This window comes from Panthera tigris, chromosome E2, assembly GCF_018350195.1.
Source record: "Panthera tigris isolate Pti1 chromosome E2, P.tigris_Pti1_mat1.1, whole genome shotgun sequence".
NCBI classification, from domain to species: Eukaryota; Metazoa; Chordata; class Mammalia; order Carnivora; family Felidae; genus Panthera; species Panthera tigris.
In genome coordinates, this window is record NC_056674.1 from 10,992,923 (window position 1) to 11,007,516 (window position 14,594).

The following is a 14,594-nucleotide window of genomic DNA, read 5'->3' on the forward strand; positions in this document are numbered from 1 at the left end:
ATGAATTTCTCATCAGTATCATCTCTGACTTTCCCTCAATACACAGCTCTGACCACTCCATGGAAGAAGGCTTGTCTGAAGAGGGATGTCCTTCAATTACTGATCCAGTAAAACACCACTGGGAGGGGGAGGCAGGGTAGCCATGTGCTAATAACAGTGTCCTAGAAAAAACGACCCTGGGGGCGGGGCGGGGCGGGAGGGGGGAATAATAAGGTAAAAAAAAAAAAAAAAAAAAAGACTCGAAAGCAAGGGAATCTGAGAGTCTCCAAATGGTAGGTGCGATTATTAAGGGGAGTTCATGGAACCTCCAAACCCCCACTTCTCCATAGTCAACCTCACACATGCCATGGCTTCCGGGACTCGCACCGTGTCCCTACGTCTCCGTCCTGCAACGCACAGGGACTCCTATACCTGCCGGAGCGAAAGCTCCCAGCTGTGACTTTGTGGAAAGCACTTAGCACAGAGACCCCCACACTCGTCCTGGTCCCTCCCTCCAGGAGCCTTGTTCTTCCACATGGCAGATTCTGGTCTCTTCTGCCTCAAGAGGATCCATCGATGGCCGGCAGGTCTCTTTTGTTCTCCCTGTGAAAATCTATGTGGCTCAGCTACCCCCAACCTTCCCAGTTTTCCACTGCAGAATGCAGAATGCCCCTACACCCGGGAAGTCCCTTTCTGCTCCTCTCCTAACCACTTTTGCAGACTTTCAGGGGGGTGGGTGGATGTCCTGAGTTCAGCTCCAGCCCCCACCCCATACTATCCATACAACCTTGGACAAGCCCCTCGGCCCCTCTTGAGCCTCCCACTGGTTATCTGTAAAATGGGGCTGCCTTACAGGATCTGGGGAGGATTCAAGAACACAGGTAGCCCATCATGCTGACCCAAAGGAGATGCTCCGTAAATAAGTGCCCTTAAAATCATTGCCTTCTCTGTGTCTTAATTATCCTAGCTAACGTTTTTGGTTGGTTGGTTGTTTTTTTAGAGAGTGAGAGACAGTGCGAGTGCTGGGGAGAGGGAGAGGGAGAATCTGGGGCAGGCTCCACACCCAGCGAGAAGCCCTCCGCGGAGCCAGACTCGACAGGGGCAGGTGGCAGAACCACACGCGGAACCTGATGTGGGGCTCAATCTCACGAATCAAGAGTCAGATGCCAACCTGACTCAGCCACCCAGGCAGCTCTCTAGCTAACATTTAATAAACATATCCAGGGGCGCCTGGGTGGCTCAGTCAGTTAAGCCTCCGACTCCGGCTCGGGTCGCGATCTCCTCAGGTCATGAGTTCGAGCCCCGCGTTGGGCTCTGTGTGGCCAGCTCGGAGCCTGGAGCCGGCTTCAGATTCTATCTCCCTCTCTCTCTCTCTCTCTCTCTCTCTCTGCTCCTCCCCCCCCCCACCCCGGCCCTCTGACTGTCTCTCTCTTTCTCAAAAATAAAAATGAACATTTACAAAATGGCATCTTTCGATAAATAAATAAATAAACCACATCTCATCAGGCGGACACTAGCATCTCTGTGTAGACGTCCATGAATGAGACAGGAATAAACTGTGTGTTGTCTGGACAGTTGCCACCATTAGGCTGGGTGGTGGGGCTTCTAGAAATAGTGAACAACTCTGGAAAACAATATACGCGGTAATTGCGTTCCAAGAAAAGTCAGTGTATCTGAACATCTCGTGAAAGTGCTGGCGTTTATATGCAAAACACAGCTAGGTTCTAGGCTTAGATCATCATAAATGGCTTTTTCTACACACGTGGGTGTCCAATAACACACTGGACAGTTAAATGGGGCCCAAAACAGATCTTGGTCATGTGGATTGTTGAGCTATCCGGCATTCTCTGCTCACTAATTCCAGTCACACTTCCTTTTTTTTTTTTTTTAACGTTTATTTATTTTTGAGAGAGAGAAAGAGACGGAGCGCGAGCACGGGAGGGGCCGAGAGAGAGGGAGACACAGAATCCGAAGCAGGTTCCGGGCTCCCAGCTGTCAGCACAGAGCCCGACGCGGGGCTCGAACTCACAAACTTCGAGATCATAGCCTGAGCCGAAGTCAGACGCTTAACCGACTGAGCCACCCAGGCGCCCCTCCAGTCACTCTTCCAATCTCTGTGACAAACCCAAAGAGCCCCCAACCATTTCCAAAACATCCCCTAAAAGCGATCCATAGTCCGATGGCTTCTAGCCACCCCTGCACGCTGGGCTGGCTTATCTTGGGATACTCGCTCTGTTCTGTCCACCCTATCCCTCTTGCTGTCCCCAAATTTTAGGCTTCCATAGCTTGCGTTCCTCTTTCTGGAAGATTCTTCTCTGTGGTTTCAGCTTCTAGGTCACTTCCCTCAGCCTCGCCTCCCTTGGAGCACCCTCGCTATATGTAAGCGGGTATTTTGGGTCTATTGTTTTCTCATTTGCTGGCTGTCCCCCCAGTGGACTGGCAGCTCGTGAAACGGGCACTAGGTAGCCGTCACTGCTGAGTTTCCAGCATCCAAAACAAGGAGCCTCGGTGACTCTGCGCTGAGTGGTCAAGGCAACAAATGGAGATGGTTAGTGGAGGAAGAATTCCGCGAGGTGACGTGGGCAGGAGGCAAAGGCCTTTCTTGGCCCCCAAGTTCAGGTAGGATTTGTGACAATGCACAGGGCCATGACGGGGCATTCTAAGTAAGGCTGTGCCATGCCAAGGTCCCCTGCCTGTTGCTTCTAAGATCAATTCCCAGTATTTCTAGAGTCACATGGGGTGTGAATTCCAGTTACACCATTTCCCTACTGCGTGACCTTGAGTACCTCCCTTAACCTCTCTGAGCCCCCTATCCTCCTCTGTAAAATGCAAGTGATAACCACCTCCTTGAGTGGCTATGAGGCTCAAAACCTGTTTATAGACGTCACTTATAAAACACTGTGGTGTGCACTCAAAAAACATTTATTGAATATATGCTTCCCAGGTCCAGACGTGATGGAAAAGTTAGCTTTTAGCCCAAAAGAGCTGGGAGGAGTGCTTGCTTTGGGGTCCCGAAGACCCGGGTAAGAGCCCCAGCTCGGTCACTCGCATGCTCTGTGACTCTGGGCCGGTGAGTTTCCCCCTCTGAGCTTCAGGTAACTCATCTATCACATGGGGCCCATAACTGCAGTGAGAAGGAGATCAGATCACGCAGGGAACTGTGCAGCATAGCGTGTGGTGCGTGGTAAGGGGCGGTTATTACAATCAGGAACGGGTCTGGAGTAAATGGAGGACCCCGGCCCGGGAGTAAAGGAGGAGGGGGGTGAGAGGGGCATTTGTGGACACGGAGCTTTATTGAAGGGATAGAGAAACTGAGGCCAGGGGAAAGGAAGGGCCTTTCTGGAAGTCTCGAGGCACCCTGGAGGCAGAGGAAGGACCAGAGACCAGGGAAAGGGCCTCCTTCCTGATCTCTGTGGGGGATTATAGTCCGATGGAGTCGTGGGTAAGGAGTGGGCCCTTTAAATCCTAAGCTCCACCTTTGCTTAGAAGGGTCTTTGGGGGAGTATAAAAGGGGGTGCAGTTCCTCTCTGCTCCGTCAAAGCACCTGCTGCTCCTTCCCCCTGGTCCCGCGGCCCTGGCCTCTCTCTAGCCACGCATCACCTCTGCCGGAGAGCCATGCAGCTGCCTCCCTTCGACATGTGGAAGGACTACTTCAACCTGAGCCAGGTGGTGTTGGCGCTGATCCAGAGTGGGGGGCAGAGGCCAGAGGCCCCAGGGACCGGGGAGCCGAGACCTGGGCCCCCGCTGGAGCAGGCTCAGGGTCCGGGAGGGCCCGGGGCCAGCGGAGGCCTGGCCACCTTGTGCAATTTCTGCAAGCACAACGGGGAATCGCGTCACGTCTACTCGTCACACCAGCTGAAGACCCCAGACGGCGTGGTGATGTGCCCCATCCTGCGGCATTACGTGTGTCCCCTGTGCGGGGCCACCGGCGGCCAGGCACACACGCTCAAGTACTGTCCACTCAACGGTGGCCAGCAGTCCCTCTACCGCCGCAGCGGGCGCAACTCGGCCGGCCGCAAGGTCAAGCGCTGAGGACTGTGAGGTGCCCGCCCCCCACCCCCTCCTGGTTCAGTCCCTGCCAAGTCCCAGGACCCTCCCCCTGACTCCCCCTGCCCTCTGGAACTCCTGGCCCCCCAGAAGGACATCCCTGCTGGATCCTGAAACAACAGAGGCTGTTAAGGGGCCAAGCCAGCCCTGCCCCTGGGACCTCTCGGCCACGGGGGTTCTGTCCTGGGGGTGTCTGTGGATTCTTGGTGCGGCAGGACCGCTGCCCCTTGGGACCGCACGGCCTCGTGGCCCTTTGTGCGCCACCGTTCATGGATCTTTACTCCTCCTGGGGCTGCTGGTGACGCTAGCCCTGCCCCCCTAGACTTCTCAGCCCTCTGGTTCCATTCCTCGTGGATTCTTGCATCCATGGACCTAGGGGACACCGTGTGCTCTCCCAGGCCAGCCCTCAGAATCTGGAGAGAGTGAACAAGACTGGTTTGGACACTCCCCCCCCCCCCACCAAGAACTTTCCAGATGGGATTCTGACTCGAGACCAGCCTTGTCCACCTTTTTCAGCCACCTGTAGAGCCACCGGTGCCTCATGGACCTCCCTGGACTGTTCCTTCCCTGGCCCCGCAGCCCATCCATCATCAGGAGCTGGGGGAGGGAGGGGACACAGGGGGGGCACCCTGTCTTCGAAGGCTTATCTGGGAGTGGAGAGCCTTGTGGAGGGCTGACACCTTTCACCACCACCACCCCCCACCTTCTTGTTCATTCCATTTCACAGCACTCAACCCCCACCTGCAAATCACCAATGGGTGTTTTCCCCCAGCCCGAGGGCGTGTCTCCACTGCCTCCCACCCTTCAAATCCTGCTAGTTTGCTAAAGGTCTTTTTTTTTTTCTCCTGTTTTTTTTTTTCATCCTCCAACATTTAAGTCAACAAGCTCCCCGAGAAGCATGGGGTTTTAGTGCCCAGAAGGGAAAGGCAGGTGCCTAGATTTTATGTTAGGGGCGAAGTAAAGAAAGAGCCCAGGTCAGATTTTAAGTTGTATGGTTTTTGGCTCCTGGCTGGGGCCCTGGGGGGGTTGAGCTCTGGCGAATAAAGAGCGTTTCTGGTTGTCTTTGAAATCACTGTTTCTGTCTTCTCCCTGGAGGCTGGGGGAGGGAACCACGTCTGCCCCCAACGCAGGGAGGAAGAGCAGGAGGGGGTCCTGGGTTCCTCTCACGACGTGTCCTCCCTCATGTCCTCTGACACAGGTCACCTATGGACTGGTCCCCACGTCCTGGCCTCCACCTTAACCCCAGATTCCCTTTCTTCCTCCTTCCTGGGGCTCTGTCCAGGGGTCCCTCTCCCGCCCCTCTAAACCACGGGTCTAAAAGGACCAACTCTAATGGTAGCTCTTAAACTTTGGGCTTCCAGACCCCCTTTGGAGAGCTGACAGAAAGTATGGTCCCTGCCCCTTAGAAAGGCACGTAGGCACAAAACATTGCCCGGAACATCAGGTCTCCTTTTATTCCACATGTTCACAGATATTTATTGATCACCTGCTTTGTGCCAGGCACCTTTCTAGGGGGTGTAGCAGTAAGCAACGCAGACAACACTCCTGCCCTCATGCACCTGACTTTCTAGTGGGGCGGGGGGGGGGGTGCACTGACGATTAATCAACAAATATCTCAGGAAATATCGGGTGGATGATGAGCGCTCCGCTGGGAAAGAAGGCAGGGGAAGGGAGAGACTGTTGCCTACAGGGCGGTCAGGAAAGGCTTCTCCGTGAAAGTGGCATTTGAGCAAAACCCAAATGAAGGGGCGCCTGGGGAGCTCCGCCGGTTAAGCGTCCGACTTCAGCTCAGGTCACGATCTCACGGTTCACAGGTTCGAGCCCCCGCTGTGCAGAGCCCTCTTCCGATCCTTTGTCCCCCTCTCTCTCCGCCCCTCCCCCGCTTGTATGCGCGCGTGTGCGCGCTCTCTCTCTCTCTCTCTCTCTCTCTCTCTCAAAAACAACATTACCTGAGCTGAAGTCGGACCCTTCACCAACCGAGCCACCCAGGCCCCCCTGCCCCCCCCCTCATTTGTATTCTGCATGTATCTGTGTCTGGACATAATCTACTCTAGTCCCATTGACAGCTGATTTTCTTCCCTCATTGAACCTTCCCCATTTTTATATTCTGTTAAATTGTCTTAGCTTAATTTTAGTTGGGTTTTCTCCTCCATGCATTTAAATTATTCCCAACCGGTTCCCAGACGTCGGCTATGATTCTGGGGAGTTACGCTGAAAACTGAAGGTGTTCCTTTCCCCCCCGGGGGCCCGGCAGAATGGCTCCCACAAAGAAGGGTAGCGAGAAGGGCCCTTCTGCCATCAAGGAGGTAGGGTCCAGAGAACACAGCAACATTCGCAAGCGCGTTCATGGAGTGGGTTTCAAGAAGTGAGCCCCTCTGGCACTCGAGGAGATCTGGACACTCGCCACGAGGGAGATGGAAACTCCAGATGCGAGCTTGGACGTCAAGGCTCAACAAAGCTGTCTGGGCCAAAGGAAGAAGGAACATTCCATCATGTATCCGTGTGTGGTGGGTGGTCCAGAATACACGAGGATGAAAGTTCACCAGACCAGCTCTCTACGTTGGTTACCTATGCACCTGTCACCGCTCACAAAAAATCTCCAGACACTTAATGTGGAGGAGAATTAGTCGCTGATTGTCAAATAAAGGTATAAAACTGAAAAAAAAATTAAAAATAACAATAAATTGAAAATAATAATAATTAAAGACAAGATTTTTTTTTTAATTTTTTTTAACATTTTATTTATTTTTGAGACAGGGAGAAACAGAGCATGAACAGGGGAGGGTCAGAGAGAGGGAGACACAGAATCCGAAACAGGCTCCAGGCTCTGAGCTGTCAACACAGAGCCCGACGCAGGGCTCGAACTCACGGACCGAGAGATCATGACCTGAGCCGAAGTCGGACGCTTAACCGACTGAGCCACCCAGGCGCCCCTAAAGAAAAGATATTTGTAAAAAAAAAAAAAAAAAGTCAAGGGAGCAACGTACCTTGACCTCCATCTTCCGGCACCTCACCCCTGTAGGGCCCCGTGCACCTCTGCGGGTACAGCCTCGTCGTGATCTCCACACCAGATTTAGACCCAGCTCCCCACTTAGCCCAGACTCTCAATGAGCCACGGCATCCTGGCTGCCTCCCCTAGATGCCCAGGGGAAGGGGACGGCTGGGTGACACGCGGGTGGCCGGGGCAAGTCCCGGTTGGAGGTAATGGGGTCAATGAGGACATGATGAGTATAAGGTGCTCCAAGGGTGTTACGGGTTGAGTTTTGTCCCCCCCCCACCCAAAAAAAGGATGTGTTGACGTCCTAACCCTCAGCATTTCAGAATGTGACCTTCTCTGGAAACGCGCGGTCATCAGAGATGTGATTGGTTCAGATGAGGTCCTACTGGAGTAGGGTGGGGGGCCTTAATCCAACATGACCGGTGTCCTTATAAGAAGAGGAAAGAGGGGCGCCTGGCCGGCTCAGTCCGCAGGGCATGCAACTCTTGATCTCGGGGTTGTGAGTTCGAGCCCCAGGTTGGGTGTTAGAGATTGCTTAAAAGATCAAATAAAATTTTAGAAAGGAAAAGGAAAGAGAGGGGCACACAGGGAGGACAGAAGCAGAGATTGGAGTAGTCCTGCCACAAACCAAGGAGGGCCCCGGGGCTGCCGGAAGCTCCAAGAGGCGAGGAAGTATCCTCCCCAGTGACTGCGGCACTACCGACAGCGTGGCTTCAGGATTTCTAGCTTCCAGAACTTGGAGAATACATTTGTGTTGTTTTAGGCCACCCGGTTAGTGGTATTGTTATGGGTGCCCTCGAAAACTGAGGCGTCCCTAAGAAAACGAATACACCGGGCATCCAGGGGAGGCATCCAGAATGTTCTTGGTGCCAGGGGAGTCTGGGTTGAGAGGGGGGCTGGGTCTAAATCAGCTCTCACGAGAAGGCTGGAGACAGGGAGCCATGGACAGCAGCGAGGCATAGAGAGCTCTGCAGGTGTGGGTACATCGAGGCAGGCTCAAGAGGCCTGGCATCCCCCAGCACGTCCCCCGTCCCCCATGAACACAGAGACAAGGCAGCTGGGCAGATGCACAAACACACGAGGCAGCCCCCTGGGCTCAGAGCAGGCAGACAAGGGGCAGGGTGGGCTGGGAGAGCATCTGGAAAGTTCTGCTCAGGGGCCTTGTGCGCCCACTCTGTGCCTGCTAGAGCACAGCAGAGGAGGAGACAAGAGGCTGCACTCCATGCAGAAGTGCAAATGCTTAGAAGTGACCCCCTCCCTCCAGCACCACGCTGGGCTTAGGAGGGGCGGTTCTACACCCACTTAGAGCCAGGGAAGGAAAGTCAGGCCCTAAAGATGGCTCTAGAAACCCACAGAGTTCCCGTTGCGCCCTGAAGCGTACGAGCCTCAGGCCGAATTCCCTGAACCTCAGTTTCCCGCTGTGCGCATGGGTGCCTACCATTTTGGGGGTCTCGGAAATTGAATTTGTGCCCCGGTGGAGGTCCAGGGGTCCCCCGGTGAGGTGTGACTATAGGTTAAAGCTGATTTCTTGTTTTGGGGGAGTGGGCAGGAGAAGCAGAGAGAGAGGGAAAGAGAGAGAATCCCAAGCAGGCTCTGCACTCCCAGCACAGAGCCTGACGCGGGGCTCGAACTCACGATCCGTGAGATCATGACCTGAGCCGAAGTCAAGAGTTGGAGGCTTGACCAGTTGAGCCCCCCGGGCGCCCCTCTACCAGCCATTCTGACAAACACAAACCTTCCTCCCAGACTCCACGCTCATCAGGTACCCACTGCCCACGAAATACCCACGCGGATGTCCCATCGTGTCCAAAAAGGACATCCTGTCAGCTCTACCCCCCAGAACACACCCCACCATCCGACCGTCTCCCCCCCGGCCCACTGTTCCCTGATCCCCACCACAACCTCTCACCAGGACTAACGCAGTCACCTCCTCGCTAGTGTCCCCGCTTCCGCTCTTGACCTCCTAGAGTCCACTTCAAACCCCAACAAGAGTGACCCCGTTCCTCCTCAGCTCAGAGTCCTCCTGTGGTCCCTGTCTCACTAAGTAGAGGCCAGAGTCCTGGCCTCTCTCTCTCTCTGACCTCTTCTCCCCCGCCCCATGTTGTTATTGTTGTTTATTTATTTTGAAAGAGGGAGAGAGAGCACGAGTTGGAGAGCAGCAGAGAAGGAGGGAGAGAGAATCCCAAGCAGGCTCTGCATGTCAGCATGGAGGCCGATGCAGGGTTCACTGCGAAACTGGATGCAGGATTTGAACTCACGAACTGTGAGATCGTGACCTGAGCCGAAGTCAACCGACTGAGCCACCCCGGTGCCCTCCCTCCTTTTTTTTTTTTTTTTTTTTTGTTTTTTAAAGTCCTCACTGTTCCTTGAATGCTCTGGGAACTCTCATGCCTCAGGGCCTTTGCACTTACCCTTCCCCCTACTTGGATTGCCCTGGCCCCAGATAGCCACACGTTTTGTTCCTTGCCTCCTGCAGTCCTTGGCTCGTACATCACCTCCTCTGTGAGATCTTCTCACCCTCTCACTCCTGATGTTTCTTTTTTTTTTTTTTTAAGTTTATTTAGTTTGAGAGAGAGAGAGAAAGAAAGAGAGAGCATGAGCAGGGGAGGGGAAGAGAGAGAGAGGGAGAGAGAGAATCCCAAGCAGGCTCCATGCTCAGTGTGGAGCCCAGTGAGGGGTTCGAACTCACAAACCGTGAGATCATGACCTGAGCCGAGATCGAGTCGGGCGCTTAACTGACCGAGCCACCCAGGGGCCCCGCTCCTGATCTTTCTTACCCTGTTCTATTCCTCTTTCCTCAACACCGACCATCTAACAGGGTTTACCACTTACTTATTGATGACGTCTGTGGTTAAGATGGTCAGTTTGATGTATCCACGGCTAGAGTCCCCAGTTATTGAAACGCTAATCCTGGTGTTGCCACGAAGGCATTTTGTAGATGCGATTAAAGTCTATATTTAGTTCACTTTAAGTAAGGAAGATTATCCTGGATAATCGGGGTGGGCCTGATCCAATTAGTTGAAAGGTTTAGAGAGCAGAAACTTCCTCTCTCGAATTCAGTGCCTTTCACTTTTTACTACAAACCACAATGAGAAATTCATTTCACGTCTTTTTTTTTTTAATGTTTATTTTTGAGACAGAGAGAGACAGAGCATGAACGGGAGAGGGTCAGAGAGAGGGAGACACAGAATCGGAAGCAGGCTCCGGGCTCCGAGCTGTCAGCACAGAGCCCGACGCGGGGCTTGAACTCACGAACCGTGAGATCGTGACCTGAGCCGAGGTCGGTCGCTCAACCGACTGAGCCACCCAGGCGCCCCTTCGTGTCTTTTTCTTTAAAGCTTTTAAAAATGTTTTCTACTTATTTTGAGGGGGGCGAGCAGAGAGAGAGGAAGAGAGAGAATCCCAAGCACGCTCCACACTGTCAGTGCAGAGCCCAATGTGGGGCTTGAACTCACAAACCGTGAGATCATGACCTGAGCTGAAATCAAGAGTCAGACACTCAACAACTGAGCCACGCAGGTGCCCCCAAATTCATTTCACATCCTTTTTTTTAATGTTTTTTTTATTTTTTGAGAGAGTGTGAGCAGGGGAGGGGCAGAGAGACAGGGAGACATAGAATCCAAAGGAGGCTCCAGGCTCTGAGCTGTCAGCACAGAGCCTGACATGGGGCTCGAACCCATGAACTGTGGGATCATGACCTGAGCCAAAGTTGGATGCTCAACTGACTGAGCCACCCAGGCGCCCCTCATTTCACATCTTGATTACACACACACACACACACACACATCTTAAACAAAAGTTTCACAAAATAATAATCATCTTAGTAATATTAACACGACAAAGAGCTGTTCAAATACTTTACACATATTGACTTACCTAATACTCATCACAGTCTAAAGAGATAGATTCTGGGGTTAATCCCCACTTCACAGAGAGGAAAAGTAAGGCCCGGAGAGGTTAAGTAACCCTGTTCAAGTTTATACAACCAGCAAGTGGGAGAGTGTAAACCCTGACAGGCTGGCTCCAGAGTTGAGCAATTTCCACTATCCTGAGATGAGTCTTTTTTTTTTTTTAACACTTATTTATTTTTGAGACAGAGAGAGAGAGAGAGCATGAACAGCGGAGGGTCAGAGAAAGAGGGAGACACAGAACCTGAAACAGGCTCCAGGCTCTGAGCGGTCAGCACAGAGTCCGACGCGGGGCCCGAACCCACAGACCGCGAGATCATGACCTGAGTCGAAGTCAGATGCTTAACCGACTGAGCCACCCAGGCGCCCCCTGAGATGTGTCTTAAGAACGTCTGAAAATATCTAACAAACCAGAGTTCCTCCAAGCAATACTTACCCCACACAGCACATTCGGATATTTGGTTTCTTCAATGCTTGTGGCAACCCATTAAATATTTTTCAGGATCCACAGTTTAGAAAACATGCCTTAGAAAGGCTTCCCTGGGGTGCCTGGGTGGCTCAGTCAGTTGAGCGGCCGACTACTGGTTTGGGCTCAGGTCATGATCTCGCAGTTTGTGAGTTCGAGCTCCGAATCGAACTCCACGCTCACAGCTTGGAGCCTGCTTTGGAACTTGTGTCTCCTTCTCTCTGTCCCTCCCCGACTCGTGCTCCTGCTCTCTCTCTCTCTCAAAAATAAATAAATGTTTAAGAAGGAAAGAAAGAGAGAGGAAGGAAGGAAGGAAGGAAGGACGGAAGGCAGGAAGGAAGGAAGAAAAAGAAAAGCTTCTCTGTTCAACCAGCATCCCAGGGCCCTGGCTCTCTGACCTCCTACACCCACACCTACAGACCTCTATCCGCCTCACCTCTGCCCATGGTTCCTTGTCTCCGGTCTTCTCATGAGCTCCAGACCCGATGTGGATCCACAGCCCCCCCAACCCACTCTTCTCTGGTTCCACCAGCATCCTGGATGCCTCCTCTCGATGCCCGGCGTGTTAGCTTTCCCAGCGCTTCCATAACAAAGTACCACAAACCAGTGACTTAAAACAAAAGGTATTCTCCCAGTTCTGGAAGCTGGAGACCCGAAATCGAGCTGGTGGCAGTGCCGCAGTCCCTCCGAAGACGCTAGGGGAGGATCCTTCCTCGCCTCTTCCTCCGGCCTCCTTGCTTCCTTCCTTGCCTCTTGGAGTTTCTGGAAGCCCCCGGCCTGCCTTGCCTTGTGGTAGGATCGCTCCCATCTCTGCCTCTGTCTTCCCTCCGTGCGTCTCTTTCCTCTTCGTATAAGGACACCGGTCATGTTGGATTAACGGTCCCTCCTACTCAAGCATGGCCTTATCTCAACTAATTACATCTCCAATGACCCTATTTCCAAAGAAGGTCTCATTCTGAAGTCATGGGGCGGTTAGGACTTCCACGTATCTTTCTGGGGGACAAAGCGGAGTGCCTTACAACCACCTTGTCCTAGCTGACTCCACACCCCCGACAGGAGCCTGGAGAAGAGGACCGGCTGTCACCTAGAGGGCTCCCTTCCCCTCCCAGACTGACAGTCACACCCCCTGTACATGCTGCCTCTCAAATATCTCCCAATTCATTTCTACCCTTCCCACCGTCCCCTGCCTAGTCTCCTCCACCTCTCTTCCTAGCTCCCTCCTGCCCCTGCCCCAGATTTCTCTTTTAAGTCTGGCCAATAGTCTTCCTCCTTCCCATAAGAGCGGGGGAGAGGGGTGTCTCTCTAAAGCACAAATCAGACCCTGTCCTTTCTTGCTCAGAACCTGCACTGCAGTTCCTTAATGCTGCCCACCAGGCCTGGTGTGGGCTGGCCCTGAGCTCTGGACCTCATGCGGCCCATGGCAGGACCTCATATAAACCCAGCCCTGGCGAAAGTCAACTTGTGTTACTCACTGTGCACCTGCACCCACTCAGACAAGTGCGACCCGAGAAAAATCCGTCTCACTTCAACCTCATAGCCGAGAACCTCCAAAGGTTGGGTCTATCTGTCTACATTTCCCCGGCCACTCACTCACTATTTCAATGCCTTTCTCCTTTGTTGTCCCTCACCTCGGAGCCTCCCTCTCACCTCAGACCCTGCTTCCTACTCTCCTGAGACAACCGAAGGAACAGAAGAGAAAATTCACATGGCCCTGACATCACATCCTGCCTCCTGCCTGCCTCTGTGCCCTCCCCCTCCCACTGTTTTCTGTAGATGACCAGCTCGCGCCCCTTGGACCACTCTCTACTTGCGCCCGCCCTGCCTAGTCAAGGCTCCAGCACTCTCCCCTCTCTCCTCTGCACCATTAATCTCCCCTCTTGTGATTCATCCTGAATCGGGACACACCATACTTTTACAACTCCCATCTTAAATAAACCTCTGGAGATCCCATGCCCCCTTCCAGATATACCCCTTTGCTGTGCTAGAAAGGATCATCTACACTGGTTCTCCCCAAACCCTCTCAACAAACACATAAGCAAACCCTCTCTTGAACCCATCCAATCAGACCACTGCCCCCACCGCATCACCAAAGTTGCCCTCTTCGAGATTACTAATGACTTCCAGATTGCTGGTCCCAATGGTCAGCTCTCAGGCTTATGGGCCTTGGGCTCTAGGCAGCATTTGGCATTGATTCCTTCCTTTGTCTTTGATTGACGCCCTTCGCTTGGCCTCCCGGACAGCAGACAGCCCTGGGTCTCCTCTCATTTTACTCATTCTTCAACCTCTTTCGCTGGTGTCAGCCCTCTACCACTGGAGTGCCCCCACCTCAGGCCGGAGACTTCTATCTACAGCTGTTCCCTCTCTAACCTCTCCCATTCTTGGGGATTTAGATTCATGTAGTCACTGACAACGTCTAAATTTATATCTCATGACCCAACCGCTCCCCTGACGTCCAGTCTCAAACATCCAACTGCCTACCCCACATCTGTACTCGGTTGGGTAAAGGCCACCTCAAGTTTGGGGAAACTTGAACTCTTGATCCACTTGAATCCCTGCCCATCTTCCCTTCTGGTAGCTCCAGACTTCCTGTTGCTCAGACCAAAGACGATGGAGTCACCCTCAACTCCCCTCTTTCTCTCGCTTCCTGTACCCAGTTCTACTGCCCCCACCCTCCCCGCCTACCCCTCTGGCGTGAACCCCCACCCCCTCTCTCCTGAGCCACCTGTCTCCTCAATTCACTGGGCCCCCAGCTTCCACTCTTGCTTCTAAACTCCATTCCTCCCCGCCGCGGAGGAAGCCTATTAAAACCAGAGCCAGACCATGGCCTTCCTCTGCTCGGGGCCCTTCTGTGACTCTCACTTGGGTAAAGGCCGAAGGAAGTCCCTTACAGGGCTCGGTAAAGCCTGCACGGTCCTGGAACACCGCAGGGCACAGCCTTACTTCTGGCTGCACCCGCTTCCTCACCTCCTTCGCGTGTCTACTCAAATGTCCCCTTCTCAGGTAGGTCTCCCTTGCCAACTTATTTTAAAGTCACAGACACATCCAGGCACCATACTCCCCAACCCTGTTCCGAGGTCTGTGTTTTCCCCATAATGTTCATCACCTCCTCACGTATGTATCATATTTGCATACTGTTTCTCCCAACTAAAATGTGATTTTAGCGTTTACTTTTTTTTTTTTTTTTTTACGTTTATTT

The 14,594-nt window shown here is 53.1% G+C and overlaps 1 protein-coding gene across 1 annotated transcript; it reads left to right on the forward strand.

The window, feature by feature from the left end:
• Positions 1–3,581: 3,581 nt before the first annotated feature.
• NANOS2 (nanos C2HC-type zinc finger 2) lies at positions 3,582–4,011 on the forward strand. The gene has a single exon (XM_042970597.1). The coding sequence runs from the start codon at positions 3,595–3,597 to the stop codon at positions 4,009–4,011; it is 417 nt and encodes a 138-aa protein (XP_042826531.1). The 5' UTR covers positions 3,582–3,594.
• Positions 4,012–14,594: the final 10,583 nt, after the last annotated feature.

Coding starts and splice junctions, on each gene's coding strand:
- NANOS2 (XM_042970597.1), top strand. CDS start 3,595: ATGCAGCTGCCTCCCTTCGACATGTGGAAGGACTACTTCAACCTGAGC.